The sequence below is a fragment of the Tachysurus vachellii genome, chromosome 8, assembly GCF_030014155.1.
Source record: "Tachysurus vachellii isolate PV-2020 chromosome 8, HZAU_Pvac_v1, whole genome shotgun sequence".
In the NCBI taxonomy this organism is placed as follows: domain Eukaryota; kingdom Metazoa; phylum Chordata; class Actinopteri; order Siluriformes; family Bagridae; genus Tachysurus; species Tachysurus vachellii.
In genome coordinates this window covers 22,189,947-22,209,001 of record NC_083467.1, presented here as the reverse complement: position 1 = coordinate 22,209,001, position 19,055 = coordinate 22,189,947, and the positions used below count along the sequence as shown (strand labels likewise).

The 19,055-nt window shown below is 38.2% G+C and overlaps 1 protein-coding gene across 4 annotated transcripts in view; it reads left to right on the top strand.

The window, feature by feature from the left end:
- The window catches only part of LOC132850384 (activin receptor type-1-like), a 54,082-nt gene extending 39,588 nt beyond the window's left edge, over positions 1-14,494 (top strand). For 3 of the 4 annotated variants that reach the window (XM_060876925.1, XM_060876926.1, XM_060876927.1), the window contains exons 6-11: positions 2,490-2,695; positions 5,043-5,142; positions 6,129-6,650; positions 7,811-8,008; positions 10,264-10,394; positions 11,914-14,494. In XM_060876925.1, the coding sequence (XP_060732908.1) occupies positions 2,490-2,695; positions 5,043-5,142; positions 6,129-6,650; positions 7,811-8,008; positions 10,264-10,394; positions 11,914-12,048 (1,292 nt within the window). In that variant the 3' untranslated portion in view covers positions 12,049-14,494. The remainder of the gene's footprint in view (positions 1-2,489; positions 2,696-5,042; positions 5,143-6,128; positions 6,651-7,810; positions 8,009-10,263; positions 10,395-11,913) is intronic. The other variant, XM_060876928.1, reaches the window with a different exon arrangement.
- The last annotated feature ends 4,561 nt before the right edge of the window (positions 14,495-19,055 follow it).

The following is a 19,055-nucleotide window of genomic DNA, read 5'->3' as shown; positions in this document are numbered from 1 at the left end:
CCTGAGATAGGCACAGGCTCCCCGTGACCCAAGGTAGTTCGGATAAGCGGTAGAAGATGAATGAAGAATGAATTTCAACATGGTGAGGCACATGCTAAATAAAAACTATATCTGTGGAGCGTTTTATACATTAAACCAGTTCTTTAGATGATTTGTACATGAAAAAATAAAGAAATGCCGTTGAATAATTGGATGCTTAATTTGTTTTGGCAACCAGAAGCCAAACAAGTGCTGGTTCGATCTTAAATATTTAAGGACACTCAGATTGCAGCACAGGTAGCATTGGATTTCTTTTGAAATGAACAAACTATCCAAAATACAATTTTTTTTTTCTATGTGTTGCAAGCTTAAAGGTCCGTTTCCATTATTTCTGCTTTGTCTGAATTCTCTGTAAATCATCGGTTGTTCGTATAGTTGCTAGTAGACACCAAGTAGCTGTTAGTAATTATATGAAAACATGCATCAACAGGAACTCGAACCTGATTAAAAGGCATAAATGAGGCTACGCTGCTCGTTCTTACTGACGCAGTGAATGTTTAGTGTCGCTATGTTGAACTCCTATCACAAATTCCATCTCCTTTGAGGTGCTGGTAGGAGATAGGGGTTTTGTTTATAATCGTTTAAGGAATCACATTGTTTCAGGAGTGCTGGATGACTGCTGAACTGCTGAACTGGAGCGCTGAAATGCTCCTGCATGCTATCTTTATAAACAGCTATTTGACGGTGACATGAAAGAGAAGGTCTGCTCCAACAAACAAACATTATGATGGAGAACATTTATTATAGAAACAAATGTCTGTTCTGAATGCTTGATTCATTTTATATTAGGCTATGTAAAGAAAGTAAAGTTTATAGTAATTATGTGAGATATAGACATCATTCATACCGGAGTTCATTCATTCATTCATTCATTCATTCATCTTCTACCGCTTATCCGAACTACCTCGGGTCACGGGGAGCCTGTGCCTATCTCAGGCGTCATCGGGCATCAAGGCAGGATTCACCCTGGACGGAGTGCCAACCCATCGCAGGGCACACACACACACACTCTCATTCACTCATGCAATCACACACTACGGACAATTTTCCAGAGATGCCAATCAACCTACCATGCATGTCTTTGGACCGGGGGAGGAAACCGGAGTACCCGGAGGAAACCCCCGAGGCACGGGGAGAACATGCAAACTCCACACACACAAGGTGGAGGCGGGAATCGAACCCCGACCCTGGAGGTGTGAGACTCCCCCCTACCGGAGTTCAGTGACATTTTAAATGGGAAATTTAAATACGGTTAATTTCATAGCTTCTCATCTGCCGGTGTTACATCGCAAAGCTTTTCCAACATCCTCCCCTCGTATCTCCTCATACGTTTTCCTTTCCTTGCAGTCGAAATTCCTGCAGATTCCCAACTCTTATATACGCGGCTCCGCTGCTGATGCGGAGACGGGAAACTCGTTCCGACATTTCTGTTCCTGAGAATGAATACTGAACTGCCTTGTGCTCCTCGTTTTAAACCTCATTTCTGACTTTCTGAAAACCTTCACTCAGCCCACTCTGAGCCTAAGTTTAGATCCCACTCCGAACCCTTTCTCAGCCTGCTTTTAGCCTGGGTTTGACTCTGTTTAAACCGTCACAGGACTCTAGGATATTCTGTCACACCCCTGCACAAATGTAAAACCCAATCTGAGCCCTGATTCTGTCCACCATTTGTGGACCTCGTCAAACCAGCGCTGTGTGCTCTCCCACTGTGTAGGCGCCTCGGTGCAGGATAAAGATGCATTTGTATGTGTGTGTGCTGCACTATTACACACTGTCTGTGTGGTCTAGGCAGTTTGTGTGCAGGGAGACCGAGTGTGGGCTTCAGCATACCTAATTATCATAGCCTCTCCCAGCAAAAGCCCAGTCTTAACTGCAGATCTTTTGTCTGTGTGTATGTGTGTGTATATGTATGTGTGTGTATGTGTGTGTATGTGTGTGTATGTGTATGCATGTATGTGTGTGTGTGTGTGTGGGTGTTTGTGTGTATATATGTGTGTTTGTGTGTATACAGTATGTGTGTGGTTTTGTGTGTGTGTGTGTGTGTGTGTGTGTGTGTATATATATATATATATATATATATATATATATATATATATATATATATATATATATATATATGTATATATGTATGTGTGTGTGTGTGTGTTTGTGTGTATATATGTATGTATATGTGTGTGTATACAGTATGTGTGTGGTTTTGTGTGTGTGTGTGCGGCCTCAGGTAATAGGACACACCTGGGTAAATGGAGTTAAAAAGTCCCTTTGTATTGAAAATGAATAGAAAGTATTTATGAAGAGTTGCACCGAGTTGAACCGAGTTAATAACTCCATCTCCTCACTCTTTCTGCCTTATTCAATATACAATCACAACAAAAGTTCTAGCCCTTTTTAGTGTTACTAAAGGAAACAGATCTATATGTTGAAATTTCATTTTTCTTTCTTTCTCACAGTGGTAGAGGGTCCGAACTACAGTGTAACCACGTTGGTCATCGTAATCGTGGCTCCAGTGATTGTCCTCATTATCCTTTCTACGGTGGCCATCTTGATCTTCCGTCGAATCCATCGGAACCAGATGGAGCGGCTGACGGCACGCGACGCCGAGTACGGTACCATCGATGGACTTATTGCATCCAACGTCGGAGAAAGCACACTCGCGGTGAGACACACACTCTTTATGTACTTACACGGAAGTGCTTGGTCCCCTAATTGCTGCTTGATGTTGTATTTCATTTGCTTTCACTTGTTCTTGTCAAACCGATTAACACTAATCTGTATTATTAAAATCCACTACACAGGATTACTTTAAAACAAAACAAAAAAAACAAACAATTAAAGAGATTATTTTGATTAGATTAAAAATATAACACTTCCAGTGTCCTTTTATTTGCACAAAGCAGTACATTGTTTATATTTTGTTAATTCACTGTTAAATTATTTGCTTAATTAAAAGATTTTCAACTGCAATATATTTTTTAAAATGGCGTATATTTGGCTTTGGCTATTTTGGTAATAATTTTGACGAGCAAGCTGTTTCCATCACTAAGTGCTCCCTTCCTGGCTCTTGGTGTATAGTTGTTCAAGTTAATGCAGTTGTCCTTTCCGAAAACCTCCCACAAATCTGTGCTCTCGTTCATTAATCCCCCCTCAGGCGAGCGAGCCGGGGCATTTATCCCTCTCTGTTAGCAAGCAGTCTCCTACAGCCTACTGGTGTGTTTTCTGAGGTACTGGTGTTGGATCCTTTTCAAGCCGTATTCACACAGCCTCGTGGAGCGCTTGGCAAACGGGGCTGAACTATGCGGCAGCTGAATGTTTGCCTGAGCATAATTAAAAAGTACTTTCCAGAGCCGGCAGAGAGAGAGAGAGGGCCAGAGATGGTATTAGAAACAGTTGAAGAGGCTCTTAGAGGAACACATGGGAAACATCTTTTGGTATTCTCGGGTTTAAACTGGGATCTGTCCATGATTGTTTTCACCAAACAGTTCCAAAGCTTCTAAAGCTGACATCTCTCTCAAGAAAACCCAGCCCAGATTTGTTATTTAAGGCTGCAGGGGTTTACTTTATTGCTTTCACGCTTGCATTCCACTTGCTATTCAAATTGTCTTCATCAGGCAGATGTGCTGCCCTTTCTTGCTTTTAGAGTTTTTTGTTGTTGTTGTTGTTGTCGTCGCGTAAATAGCAAGCTTGCTTATGATAGTCCAGGTCTGCTTAGTTGCTCAATGTCTCCATCTGGTGTCAATAGGACTCATTATATTCCAATCCAGGCCAGGAAAACAGACACTCCGGCTTTAAACCGAGTCTGGAAGGAGGATTAGGAACGCTGGCACTAGTGAAGCTTCTAATTGTGGAAATTTAAACTGTTTCTGACTCTGTGAGATTTCTTTCCAACAGCAAAACAGATCGGATTTGTTCTGGCTTAAACGATCGAGGCTCTGGTGGACGTGTTTGCATTGTAGTGAAAATGGCTTTAGAATGAATTCTTGAAAAATTCTGAATAATTTGTTGGATGATTTCTGGCACTTCAGCACATTTGAAATGAAATCTTCTAGGGTGCTGTGTTTTACTCAAATTACTGAATAATTAATATCAGTTCTGTTAATTTACATGGTTTAAGATCAGTAACTAAATAATGAGATGATATTTCAAGAAAGATGGGGAATTTTGTCATATTTGCAAGTATTTACAGGCTGTTTACAATTTAGAAAGCTTTATCTGTCATTTAAAAAGGCTCCTGATGAAAGATATCCTGATGTTCATGCCGTTAGTTTTCAACGTAGGGTTCAGGGACACCACTGGCTTCTGTGATTAAAATGTTGGGTTTTTTTTTTAAATAATTATTTCATTCATTTTGTGATATTGGTGGAAATCACAACCCACCATAGACAGATATATGATTTAGTCTGTAGTCGAGTTTCTGGTAGTTATTTAAAGAAAAATCTATTTGTAGAACTAAAAATATTTGTAGAAATATTCGTCTCTATGTCGACTTCCATGCTAGTAAAGAATTTCACTGCACTTCTTGCTGTGTATGGTTTAAATTAGATTGCTATATATAGCAATATATGCTATATTTCTATAACTATTAAACCAGTCCAACACAAGTCAGCCTGTAAATAATATCAAACTGGACCAAATGTATTCTGACGTGCTTTTTAAAATACGGTGTCACTGAACTTTTTGGAGGACGATGAACCCTGGATTAAAGAACGTTCACGGCATGGTTGGCCATTTGCAGTCAATCAAGCACCTCTTCCTGTCAGTAGTGTTTGAATGACAAACATATCAAAGGCTGAAAGTCAATGCACGTTTTTTTCCCCTTGCTAAAATCAGGTTAAAGCCCCAACCCTGAACTTGGTGTACACTGTTTCAGACTGTCCACCAGAGGGCTGCCCTATTCTTATGTATTGAAGTCTGTCTAGCCAGTTACCTGATACAGCGTGAACATTATTTATAGATCGATCTCTCTCTCTCTCTGTCTTTCTCTCTCTCTCTGTCTCTCACTGCAGGATTTGTTGGATCACTCATGCACATCAGGCAGCGGTTCAGGACTACCGTTCCTGGTACAGAGAACAGTCGCCAGACAGATTACACTGAACGAGTGTGTGGGTGTGTATCTAATCCATCTCGTTTTGTGCATCTGTGTGTTTACCAATGACACACACATCTGTTGTTTGGGCTCTTTTGAGATTCTGTCACTGCTTTTTTTTTCCTTTTAAAATTTAGAGAAGGCGAAAGCATTTCATTTTTTTTCTCAGAGAATGAGAAAGACAGATGTGGGATGTGTGGGTACTGATTAGATGAATGTGTTTAATCCGGCGTGTCAGTTCCATCCCCAGAGGCAGAAAATATCAAAGTCCTGTTGTTAATCTGTAAGAGACAGTGTTTTTCTCTGTCTTCCTCTTGAGGCTACATGCCTTTTAAGTCCGTTAACGTGGCCGGATTAAGAAAAGAAGGATTGAGCGCTTTATAGCTTCTACTTTTAAATCTTTGGGAAAGTTACATTTTAAAAATCCTTAAACAAATTGTTTTATAAAATAATACTATATTTTTAGAATTTAGGTGTTTTATGCACAACAGGATTTTTGTGGAAAGCTTTAGAGTTATGGGAGGTTAAGAAATGGTTAAAAACAAATTAGGGATTACTGTCAGGAGTTTCCAGTGGCGTTTCTGAGCCGTTTGAGGATGTGGTAGCTTAGTGGTTAAGGTGGTGGACTACTGATTGGAAGGTTGCGAGTTCAAATCCAAGGTCCATCAAGCTGCCACTGTTAAACAAGACCCTTAACCTTCATAAGTTGTATAAAATGATATAAAAAATGTAAGTCACTCTGGGTCATTCTGTGAAGTCTGGGTTTTAGCCACTTGAGTAGTTGGAAGAAAAGGTACCCTCTCTCAGGAGCTAAACATTTTGAACTGTGTCTATGAACAAAAGTCAGACCCCCGGTGGTTTGTCCAATGGAATTGTGGCTAAAGTTCCCGATTTCCTATAAAATGTTTCCCGTGGAGGAAGTGCACATATTGAAACACATCCCTTTTGGCAACAGTGCTTCCAGCCATTAGATTAAAATATGTGTTTTGTGTGTGTGCTCACTCAGGGAAAGGGCGCTATGGAGAGGTGTGGAGAGGTCAGTGGCAGGGTGAGAACGTAGCTGTGAAAATCTTCTCCTCCCGAGACGAGAAGTCCTGGTTCCGTGAGACAGAGATCTACAACACGGTTCTGTTGAGGCATGAGAACATTCTGGGTATGTTCTGTTCAGATGTTTGTATTAGGATTAAATACAGACTATTAGCATGTAACGTAAGATTAATACAAGTTGTTATTTCTTTCCGCCTTCTTACAGGATTTATTGCATCCGACATGACATCTCGTAACTCTAGCACTCAGCTGTGGCTGATCACACATTACCACGAGATGGGTTCCCTGTATGACTATCTGCAGCTCAGCACGCTGGATGCCCCAGCCTGCCTGAGGATGGCGCTGTCCATCGCCAGCGGCCTGGCGCACCTGCATGTAGAGATCTTCGGCACACAGGGCAAGCCGGCCATAGCTCACAGAGACCTGAAAAGCAAGAATATCTTAGTGAATAAGAACGGCCAGTGTTGCATCGCTGACCTCGGTAAGGAAACGAATGTGGCTCGATAATTTCAAAGTAATTTTTGCAGATTTGCAGAAAAAAATCGTGTGTGTGTGTATGTATATGTATATTATTTTTATATATATATATATATATATATATATATATATATATATATATATATATATATTACTACCACTAATGCTAAGTTGTTATATGCTGCGATTAAAGAAAGAAAGAAAGTCTAATAGATTTTATTTGTGCTGTGGTTTTCAAAACCCAGTAAAAAAAAAAAGAATCGAAAAGCATTTAAAAAATGCAGTTTAAAGACCGAGAAATAAGTAAAAAAAAAAAATTCGAGTGCAAGGATGGAAAAGCATAAAGCAAAAATATTTAATATGCAACTCTGATAACTTCACTTTATGGCTTTCATTAGTCAAGTGTTTTTCCCCCCTTCTCAATTCATTACTAACATTTTGCCATTCTGATAATAGCTAATAATAGCAGCCAGTGCTGTGTCTCTCCAGAGAAGCCCAGAGCACTTTGTCCTTATTCAAAAAACTCCTGCTATAATGTTGTGAGGCTTTTCCGGCTTACCAGAACATCAGGTGCCCATTAGGCTCAAAAAATTCAGCCCAGCTTCACACAGAGGCCTTAATGAAAAATCCATTAAAGAGTATACCATGCTGTGAATACTGGGAAACATTGCTTTGCTGAGGTCAGAGACAGGATGGAAGGGTTCTGTGAGTTTTTTTTTTTTTGTAAAAAACTTGTTTTTTGTAAACACCTTCAAGCATGTGAAAGTAAAAAGACATTACGCATTAGGACAAGTTTATTTTTGCCATCGTCGTGGTTATACTTGTCTAAAAGTCATTTTTTTCTAAACATTACTTTTACACAAGTGGGTTGAGGCTTGTTTTGGCTGTCACACGAGTGGTAATGGGTTGTTTTGGGTGCCTGGTGTGACTGTTATAGTTGATATTGATTTTCCATTCCATTTTTTTGCCATTTCTTATTGTATTGTCATACATCCACAAGAGGGCAACATGTATTAGTTTACACATGATTTTTCCCTCCTCAAAGGACTAGTTTTGAACACAGAAAGATTGGGAAATTATTTATTTATTAGTCACAATTTTCACCTTTACATGGATCTTTCAATGTTGCTTTAATATGTATTTTTATATTTGTTACCCCCTAAGGCCTGGCTGTGATGCATTACCAGGACACTAATGAGCTGGATGTTGGGAATAACCCTAAAGTAGGCACGAAACGGTACATGGCCCCCGAGGTGCTTGATGACTCCATACAAGTGGACTGTTTTGAGTCATACAAACGAGTGGACATCTGGGCTTTCGGCCTTGTGCTGTGGGAAATCGCCAGACGCACCATCAGCAATGGTCAGTGTTTTGTTTGTTTTGTTTTGACCTCTATTGATGCTTCCTGCCGGTCTTATCAAATGTCTTTTGGTTCATGGCTTTAGCCTTTTCAATAAAAGACAAAGTGAACATTTCTCTGATCAACTTAAAGCAAAAAAGACCTATAATTATCATATTAACTAGCATGTCGTCGCTGTCGGGCGGAAACCTCGTATGTCCAAATTTGGTCAATTTCATATTTTTTCACATATCGATGCTATTGGTCAGTCCCCACGTGGGTCTGTTATTTTTACGTTATTAACCAATCTAAAGTCTTGAAAATAGCTTGAGCGCAAATCTCATAACTCCATTGGACACTTCAACTGTCCACCTCTTCTTCACTCCGTGGGAGAGATTCGCGGCATATTTCTCCTTAATAAGAGTCGCAACGAATCAACACGTCTTCTGAGGTAAATGTCTTCAAAACACTGGGCTCAAAGAAAAAAAAAATCTTGACCCCCGCTAGTTCTGGTGCTCGTCTGAGGACAGGAATTTAGCACAAGACAATCCACTGCAACACAGACTAAACCCTGTGCACTGCAGATAAGGTACGGCGTTTTTTTTTAATTTCCTGAAAAACAACGGATTTGGAGATACGAGGATTCCGCCTGACAGCGACGATGTGCAAGTCTGACAAGATTTCTTATTGTATTTTTGTCTCATAATCATAAATTTTCATTCTGTTTAATCTCAACACCAGCCAACTACTTAACATGAGCTGACCTGGCATTATTTCTGTCAGTGATTTTAATTCATATTAATAATCTTTTAAAATCTTAAACTAGCTAGCTACTAAACAACCATAACTGGTAGGATTTTTAATTTAGAATCATATATTTGCTTGAATATTCCATGTTAGTACTAGCTTGCAGTAATAATAATTAGAAATGATTTCAATCGTCAGTGTTAAAACTAGTCAGCATTTACATGAGGTAACTTCGCACAACATCTAACAGGATTATGTAACCCATAATCAAAACTTTTAGTGTTAACATTAGCTTGCTAGTTAGGGAGCTAACCTGACAGGATTTCTGACAGGATTTGTAACTTATGATCATGCATTTTCATCATCTTCATGATTAATGCTAGCTACCTACTTGATATAAGCTAGCCTGGCAGGATTTACTTCATAATCAAACATGTAACAGAGTTTCTGGCAGGAGTTAAATCAGTTCATTTGCTAGCTAACATAAATGTTTATCATCCTGTAGTTATGAAACCACACATTCTCAGAAAAGCTGCAGACAGACCTTTCTCTAATATAAAAGCAGTCTGGAATGCTGCTGGTGTTTTTGTTGGGTTTTTTTTGCACATTTTTTTGCAAGCTAGTCATTAGTGAATTATAGTTCTCCTGAGGGCACAAACTAGAACAGGTGGATGTTATTTTGCAAAAATCACAGGCTACAATTTTCTCCTTTTACAGGCTCACAGAGGCAATTAAATTTTCTCTAGAAATGTAAATCCGTTCCCCAAATAACTTGTGGCTAAATGAATCTGTTCGATCCCCAAGCCATACTTTGTGTGAAGTAATAAATTAAAATGCAACATCCAAACTATTTGATCGAACGATTAGTGCAAAATGAGTTAAATGTGCAGTATACAAACAATTCTAAACGCTAAACAGGGTTATTTAACCAAACTGTGTTTATGGAGGTCATGCCGCGATTGGTATGCAAAGCACATTTAAGCAGGGGTTAGGAAAGTATTTCTAGGAATAAAAACTGAGTGATTCAGGTATATTCATAAAACACTTCATTAAACACTGGTATTCTGTGCTTCTGTTAATATAAAATAAGATTTTTACTCGCGACCTCATTTCAAGCACAAATTGCTCAGCTGAAACAAGGCCTGCAGGACTGTGGGAATGTGGGTGGGAACGCGGGGCTGTATGAATGTACTGTATCAGCATGACGTCCAGGCGCTATTAATGGCAGAGACTGAAAACATATTGTAGATCAGTCATGTGACAGTCATTCCATCACTAGTGTTTGAGTGCAGTACCCGAAATGGACCACAATTTCTCTCCCTTGCTCGGCTTTAGCCTGCTATTAATAAATCTATCAGCAGTCAGGCTTGACCCAGGGCACATTTCCATTGCATAATCCATCTGCATAAGACATACTTTAGACAAATTAGCACAATTCAGCTTTGGAAATTACACTGCTTGTTTGTAAATCTGGATAACATATGTGATCACTGGAAAGTAATTTATTCACTTATTTAATTTGACTATGCAGGTATTGTAGAAGACTACAAACCTCCCTTCCATGATGTAGTGCCTAGTGATCCCAGCTTCGAGGACATGAAAAAGGTGGTGTGTATAGACCAGCAAAGACCCAACATCCCTAACAGATGGTTCTCAGATTCTGTGAGTATATATTTAAATGATTGTTAAATGTTTTTGGGTCCATAAGTGTTATTTTTTTCATTTTAATTTCCTTATTCAGTACATGAAAGCTGTATTGATATACTGTAAGAGAAAACTCATTAAAAGTAAAAAAAAAAATTGCAATATATTTGTTTGATTCACTTCCCTCTGTTTAAATTGAGAAGAAATGTGCGATTCATCTCTTAGTTTCTGAACAAACCTGACTTGAATTAACCTGCTAAACTCTTATTTAACTATAGATAAACATTTAGACAATATGAGCTTAAACATTTCACACTGTTTTCCATGCAGTTGCCAGATGAAACCCTTGTGGTTAAGAAATGTAAAATAGCTTGCTGTCATGAGATAACAGGGTTCCCGCGGGGTCTTAAAAAGTCTTAAAAGCATTGAATTTATTAATTTGGAAATAATACCTTAAAAAGTCTTTAAAAAGTCTTGAATTTTGATGTCTGGGTCTTAAAAATTGTGCTGTATGTAACTTCTCCATATTGTAAAGAGTGGCGGAACCAATAATTGAGAACGCAACGCAGCCCCGGGTCACCGTACAAAATACTGCGAACACGCGATGCCTTTAGTAAAGGAAGATCACGCGCTACGACACCACAGCCATAGACTACAACACAACACAACATAACAAGCAAAGGAGAAGCGCGAGAAATCAATGAAAATCTCAGCATTCCACAGGAAAGGTTGACTGACGCACGCAGTTACATTTTTAAAGTTTGTTTTTACGTTAGCTAGCTACCGATTTCATTCTGAGGTTATGGGGAAATGTAAATTTAATGAAGCGTGGCTGGATAAAAACTCTTTTCGTCATTGGTTAAAACCAGTGGACAACAACGTTTTTGAGGCGTTATGCAAAAAAGGGATTCAGCTAAGTACAATGGGAATGAATGCATTAGAGTCTCATGCCAAGTCGTCCAAGCACATAAACGCTCTCAGTGGACAAAAACAAACTTCTTCCATCGCCTGCGTGTTTCAACCAACTAATGTTAGCCAGCTTGCTGCTAGCGCTGCAGACCCTCCAGCTATGGCCGCAACTAGAGTGGATCTGCGCACAGCTTTTGGGTCCACACCAACTGTGTTTCTTAATTTAATTTAATTTATTGTTGAGTTCTGATTTTCGATGTTTATTGTTCAGGGGTCTCTCAGTTCCCCATATTCCCAGCATGGAATAAGTAGCTAGCTCATGTTAAAAAACAACTTAACATTGTTCAGCAAACTTTCTTGTGGACTACTGAAATGTTTTTATTTTTCACACTGCTTGGCTTATCTTTTACCCATTCCACATTTGAAAAATAAATGAACACAAGTTCAAGGATTTTGTTTTTCTTTGCTGGTAGGGACGTGAAATAGGTATTAGTGTTTTATATAAATGGTCTTAAAAAGGTCTTAAAAAGACTTGAATTTAACTTGAAGAAACCTGTAGGAACCCTGGATAAAAGACTTTATTCGTTTGCTCCATTTTTTGATTACTTATATTTTCTCTGTTTTTCAGACTTTAACATCCATCGCCAAACTCATGAAAGAGTGCTGGTACCAGAACCCCTCTGCGAGGCTCACGGCTTTGCGCATTAAAAAGACTTTGACAAAAATCGATAACTCTTTGGACAAAATTAAAGCGGACATTTGAACTCTTTTCATATGGAAGATCCTCAAAGGCCTTTATAATGTCCAGTGTTTGACTCGTCTGGGGATCCAGGAAAAACAATCAAACAAAAAAGGGACCGCGCGGGCACAGTGCTTTCTTAGAGGCACAATGTATTTATTTTAAAACATACATTTGGACATGTTTTGGCATCCAAAGATGGCACAGAGGGCATTTATTAAAGACTGCAGATATGTGACCTAGCTGTTACTGAGACTGTCACTGTAGCAAGACCTGGAAAGAAGAAAGTCGCTTTAGAGCTCCAGTTTACTTCTAATGCAGCTTTGATTTTTTTAGAACTGTCTGGAAACGACGTCTTTCGTTTAGCAATATTGTCCGTGCTTCTTTTTGATTAATTGCACTGGCAGTCGCTGGCATTCCTTACTTGCACTGTTACGGAAGAATTTGGAGGCGAAAAGACGACAATTTGCCAAAAAAAGGCTGAATTTTATATTCCACTAGCATCGTATCCTTATCCATTATCAACCACAGAGATAACGCAAGCAACTTTTTAGTTTTATGTTAGTCTTTTTTGTTGTTTTCTTGTGCACTGCCGTTTACAGAAGAATGATAAAAAAAGAGCATCTCTGCCTTCATTCATGTCACTCGAGCTGTAATTTATTCAACTTTAAGTTTTTGAACAGTACAATAGCCACTGTTATGCCTGAAATGTTTCATGTGTCACAGATTTTTTTTTTGTATTATTGAGCATTTAGATATTTCCCTTTTGTTTGTTTCATAAGCTTTAACAGTATAGATGCTAAATAAAGTAAATAAAAAAAAGATTCTTAACTCAAAAACATTAGGCAATGCCTGTAAACTGTTTATAAATGAATATGTGCACTGGCCACACAACTTTAGTTTTAAAAAAAATGTTGGGTTATTTTATTTTTAATTTAAATGTCATTTTACTGTAGTAATTAGGACAGTATATATTTCACCCTAAAATTATTTTTATGATGTAATAATTAGCAGATTTCATCATAAAACAGATTACTTGAATGTTTTGCCTATTTCTTTTAAAAGAGACAGATCAAATTGCATAAATTGGTATTTAATACATTATAGATTAGTGTTGTTGGGTCATAAAATATAAGAACCAATCAGATTATAATATGCAAATGTCATCTGTTATTACACTAGATTTCCACATTCATACAAGTTTAGATCTCTTCAGCATGAAGGTGCAGGTGATTCTGCATCTCGATGTTTTTTAATGCCGTTATTGTAGATTTGCATTTATTTTATGCAATTTATTATTTATTGTTTAAAAAAAAAGGTCTTTGGTCAGTACTTTAAGAAGTAAATTTCACATCAAGACTTTAAGCAAGATTTTCATGCCTTATGGACGAAAACATTTATAATACACACTCCACACCAATGATGCAAATGTCAAAATTTGAGATGAGGAAGCTGACGCTTTTTGATTTTGTTTGACTTTAGAAATTAGCTGACGTTTTTGACAAAATGCAGGTTTTTCACGTGAGAAAAATTGCAGCCAAATATGCGAAGCATGGCGCTCCTTTGCATGAATTTATCATCATAAAATATATGATTCTGTGAACTGAAAATATCTGTACAGAGAGAAAAATAAGAGGGTGAACAACAGTCCATTTTATCAGAATTCCGTCTGTTACATGTGACCTGTTGTTTTATGGGAACTGGTAAAGCCATTGCATAGAGGATTAAGTTAATTTTAATATGTACAGGCATATTATTAAATATTAAAATTGATTCATTAAAAACAAAGTACATTTTATTGTCCAGAGGCATATTTTAGGGTTGCAGCTAAACATACGGCTCCTGTGTTTGTTGTAAACCAATGTAATGATCATTATTCACACTGAAAGCTAGATAGGTTTTTGTTACTAAGCAAATATCCCACCACTCTTTTGGACTTTTTTGGCAGCAGTTCATCAGCGTTTCTTTCCTCCTCGTTGGAGTTTTAACAAGTTTTTCAGAAGCACCTTCATACAAGTATTTCAAGGTCTATGTTAACTTAGGCGTAAATTTGTTCTTACTCAGGTTGTGTGTTTTCTCTGTAGGTATTGCAACAGCAAAACATGATCACCCATTTGTTTGGTGCAAAGGTATTGGAACAAATAGTCTTACAGTGAATAATATTACATATTTGGTTGCAATAACTGCATCAAGGTAGCAGCCCACTGACATCACCGAAGGGGCAGTGGTGGCTCAAGCGGTTAAGGCTCTGGGTTGTTGATATGGAGGATCAGGGTTTAAGCCCCAGCACTGCAAAGCTGCCACTGTTGGGCCCTTGAGCAAGGCCCTTAACCCTCACTTGTCCAGGGTCGCTGTATCATGGCTGAATCTGCATTCTGGTCCCAACATCCATAGTTGGGATATGCGAAGAAAGAATTTCACTGTGCTGTAATTTATATGTGACAAAATAAAGGCTTCTATTCTAAACGTCTGCATTTTTCTTTTGTGAAGCTTTCCCAGGAGTGTACTGCAGCTTCTTTTATTTATTACATATTTTGTGTTGTTCTCCATTCAGTCTCTTCTTCAGATGATTAAGTTAGATTAAGGTTTGGTGATTGACTTGGAAAGTCTAAAACCTTCCACTTTCTCTTCCTGAAGAACTCCTTTGCTGTGTTGAAAGTGTGATTTAATTCATTGTCCTGCTCTATGTTGAAGTTCCTTCCAATTTATTTGGATGCATTTCACTCCAAGCTAGCAGACAGAATATTTCAGTAGATTTCTGAATTCATTCTGCTGCTACCATCGTGAGTTACATCATCAGTAGAGATTAGTGTGAATGTTCCAGAAGCAGCTATGCTATCCCAAAGCCATGACACAACCTCCACTGTGACATGACTGATGAACCCCTTTGTATGTTTTGGATCATGAACAGATCCTTTCTTTCTCTACTTTTTGACCTTTCCATGATTTTGTTAGAGGTTCATCTTGGTTCCAGAACCTTTGTGACTCATCTCTGTATTTTTTGTAATGCCCAATCTGGCTTTTTATTTCTTAAGGCTGATACGTGGTTGTTCAAAATGTGGATTGTGATACCTTCACCCCTGCCATCTGGAATTTGTTGGTGATGTCACTGAATGCTGTTTTGTGTTTTCTTCACAGCTCTCTGTGTTCTTGTCATGAACTGTTGTTTTCTTTGGCTGACCTGTTTTGTGTCTGGTAGTGTTAGTGCACCAGTGTTTTCTTTCTTTTCCAGGACATTCTTAATTGCCTATGATTGATTTTTTTTCCTGCTGTTGGTCTGCTGCCAAATCTGCCATGTTCTAAGATGTTTGTCACATCTACATACAAATATGAGGAAATGAAAGCTGAAGTTCTTATCACGATTGTCTCATATTCATCCTTTGATCTCAATCCCAAATGTCTTTAGTGTAGAGAAAATAAAGCTTTGGTGTTGTTGCTCAGATACTTTTGGAGGAGACTGTATATTTGAAAACTATGATCAACATCAAAATGTTTTTATCTTGAATGAAAAGAAGAAGTGTTTGCTACTATAAAGAATCTGGTAGAAGATCTTTTCCTGTGATCAGGAAATATTTGAGTTTATAGGTCTTGTCCTCCTGTTGCTGTGGAAATGCATTACAGCGTAATGATCTACAAATGGGCTAAAATTACCTGTAGCTTTATATATAACCTTTGGTTTGAATAAAAAAAACTGAGTAGAGTAATGCAGAGGATGGCAAATGCACTTGAATAAAGCAGAAGTGCTTGTAACAAAGCTTTAAATGCACTGTGCATTTGGCTTAAGTGATTTTGGAGGAGGATTTTTTATTAGTTTGAGTTACTGTGCATTTAAAAGAAATAATCATTTAGAAAAATTTAGTGTAAAAGACAGTGTTACAATTTTTTGTTCAGTGTTTCTTGTGGTCTTTTTAGGATGGCATTTTTTTTGCTCTATACTCAGAAAATGTTAAATTGTGTACACTATTCAAGCAGAAGTGGATGCAGTAAAGCCTTGTCCATAAGTTGTTTGGCTGCTGGTCTTTGACACACTCGCTCTACCCTTGGCCTGATTCTCGCCCAAATACATGTCACACACACTGTGCCAAAGTTGGAACACTGTTCACTCCAGCTGACCAGTGAACCTATTCTTTTCTCTATCTATCTATCTATCTATCTATCTATCTATCTATCTATCTATCTATCTATCTATCTATCTATCTATCTATCTATGTCAGTCCATCTATTTCTCTGTCTGTCTGTCTATCTTTCTTTCTATGTCTGTCTGTCTGTCCATCTATTTCTCTATCTCTCTGTCTGTCTGTCTGTGCATCTATTTCTCTATCTGTCTCTGTCTGTCTGTCTATCTGTCTGTCTGTCTGTCTGTCTATCTATCTATCTGTCTGTCTGTTTCTCTATCTATCTATCTATCTATCTATCTATCTATCTATCTATCTATCTATCTATCTATCTATCTATCTATGTCAGTCCATCTATTTCTCTGTCTGTCTGTCTATCTTTCTTTCTATGTCTGTCTGTCTGTCCATCTATTTCTCTATCTCTCTGTCTGTCTGTCTGTGCATCTATTTCTCTATCTGTCTCTGTCTGTCTGTCTATCTGTCTGTCTGTCTGTCTATCTATCTATCTGTCTGTCTGTCTGTCTGTCTGTTTCTCTATCTATCTATCTATCTATCTATCTATCTATCTATCTATCTATCTATCTATCTATCTATCTATGTCAGTCCATCTATTTCTCTGTCTGTCTGTCTATCTTTCTTTCTATGTCTGTCTGTCCATCTATTTCTCTATCTCTCTGTCTGTCTGTCTGTGCATCTATTTCTCTATCTGTCTCTGTCTGTCTGTCTATCTGTCTGTCTGTCTGTCTATCTATCTATCTGTCTGTCTGTCTGTCTGTCTGTCTGTTTCTCTATCTATCTATCTATCTATCTATCTATCTATCTATCTATCTATGTCTGTCAGTCCATCTATTTCTCTGTCTGTCTGTCTATCTTTCTTTCTATGTCTGTCTGTTTATCTGTCTATCTGTCTATCTAATCTATCTATCTTTCTTTCTTTCTTTCTTTGTCTTTCTGTCTGTGCATCTATTTCTGTGCATCTATCTGTCTGTCTGTTATATTTAGATGCCATAATGTTTATTCATTCATTCATTCATTCATTCATTCATTCATTTTCTACCGCTTATCCGAACTACCTCGGGTCACGGGGAGCCTGTGCCTATCTCAGGCGTCATCGGGCATCAAGGCAGAATACACCCTGGACGGAGTGCCAACCCATCACAGGGCACACACTCTCATTCACTCACACAATCACATACTACGGACAATTTTCCCAGAGAAGCCAATCAACCTACCATGCATGTCTTTGGACCAGGGGAGGAAACCGGAGTACCCGGAGGAAACCCCCGAGGCACGGGGAGAACATGCAAACTCCACTCACACAAGGTGGAGGTGGGAATCGAACCCCCAACCCTGGAGGTGTGAGGCGAACGTGCTAACCACTAAGCCACCGTGCCCCCCGCCATAATCTTTAATCGATATTTATTTTACAGTGCTTTTAAAAATAAAATTTGTCACAAAGAATATTATATCACAAATGAGCAAAAACTGAGGTGACACGAGGAAGAACCTTTGAGATCATTAATCTTGTACAACTGTGTACTTTAAAGTCAAACAGTACCAAGGTCTTGACAGGATGTTCAGGATGAGCATATTGTGAATAAGTCTTGGAATCAGCACAGGGAATTCTTTCTGATTCCAGCAGCAGTTCTTGAGTTTATTTAACACCAACTGCTTTTACTGTAAGAAATCCTGCACCTAGATGAAGTTCCTCTCATCCTTCTTATTTGATTGTAAACCACTTTTTCTTGTATGCTTGAGAATTTGATTTGGACTAAAAACAACAATTGAATAATAATTCAGAGTGTTTGTGCAATCTACAGTTGAAATGAAGATGCCATCAATTACAAGAATGTTCAATAGGTTCACTTTTAATGGCTCCAATCATTAACATTAACCCTGCAGAAGAATCCTAACTCAATCAGAGTTCTGTACACATTTTTAGCTGAAATTTAAATTATGATAAAAAGCACAAAGTCATTTTCCTCATCTGCAAAACATCTTGAATTGTCTGTTTTATATGTTAATAAAACTGCTAAATGCACATTTACAGCATCCGGTATGTGCCTTTATCCAGATCGAACAAAAACATGATTTCCATCATGGGAACATAAATAAAGAAACAAAGCACCCAAGCAATTGTCCGACACAGTGTTAAACGTTTATGCAGAATTTTAGCAAAGGCGTTGCTTTATGTTATGCAAACCTTGTACTTTATTTACTGCATAATAATAAAAAAGTGCAATGTAAACTCAGAATTCCTACTTGGAAAGTCTTGAACCTTAAAACTCAGATATTTATACATTAGACACACTCAAGCTCTGTTCCTCTATAAATGTTGTCATGGTTTGTTTCTCAGATTAAAAAAAAAAAAATCCTGCTCTTATATTAAAAGCATTTATCTAGAAAATCCAGACGACATGGGAACACTGTTGGTTCTCAGTAATAATCCAGAATAGCACATCAAGTACATGATGTATAATGAAGACACTGATTTTTCAGAACTTGCACAAATGATGCTCCAAGTGGCCACAGGATCATTTTGCATGTGCGTAATTTGATTAAATAATTTATTTATCCTGCCTTTCTATATTTGTTGTGCAATGTTTTAGTCCTTTTGTATATTATTGTACATATTGTTTATGGTCTTCTTTGTGATCTTAACCATGCACAGCACTTTGGTCATCTTTAGGTTTGTAGATTTCTTAGTTATAAATGTTAGACATGACTTCACTCTGTCTAGGCGCTTTGTTGTTGTTGCACTTCCACTAACTCCTTGTATATAAAGTCGGTCCAGGTGCAGTCGGTAGGCTCGCGCACTAATCGGTTTATAATCCGGTGTGGGCCGGAGGCGGAGCGGATTTTTTACCTCCCCCCGGTCTGCGCTTTACTGCGCTTTTATGCCAGCGCTCTGTTTTC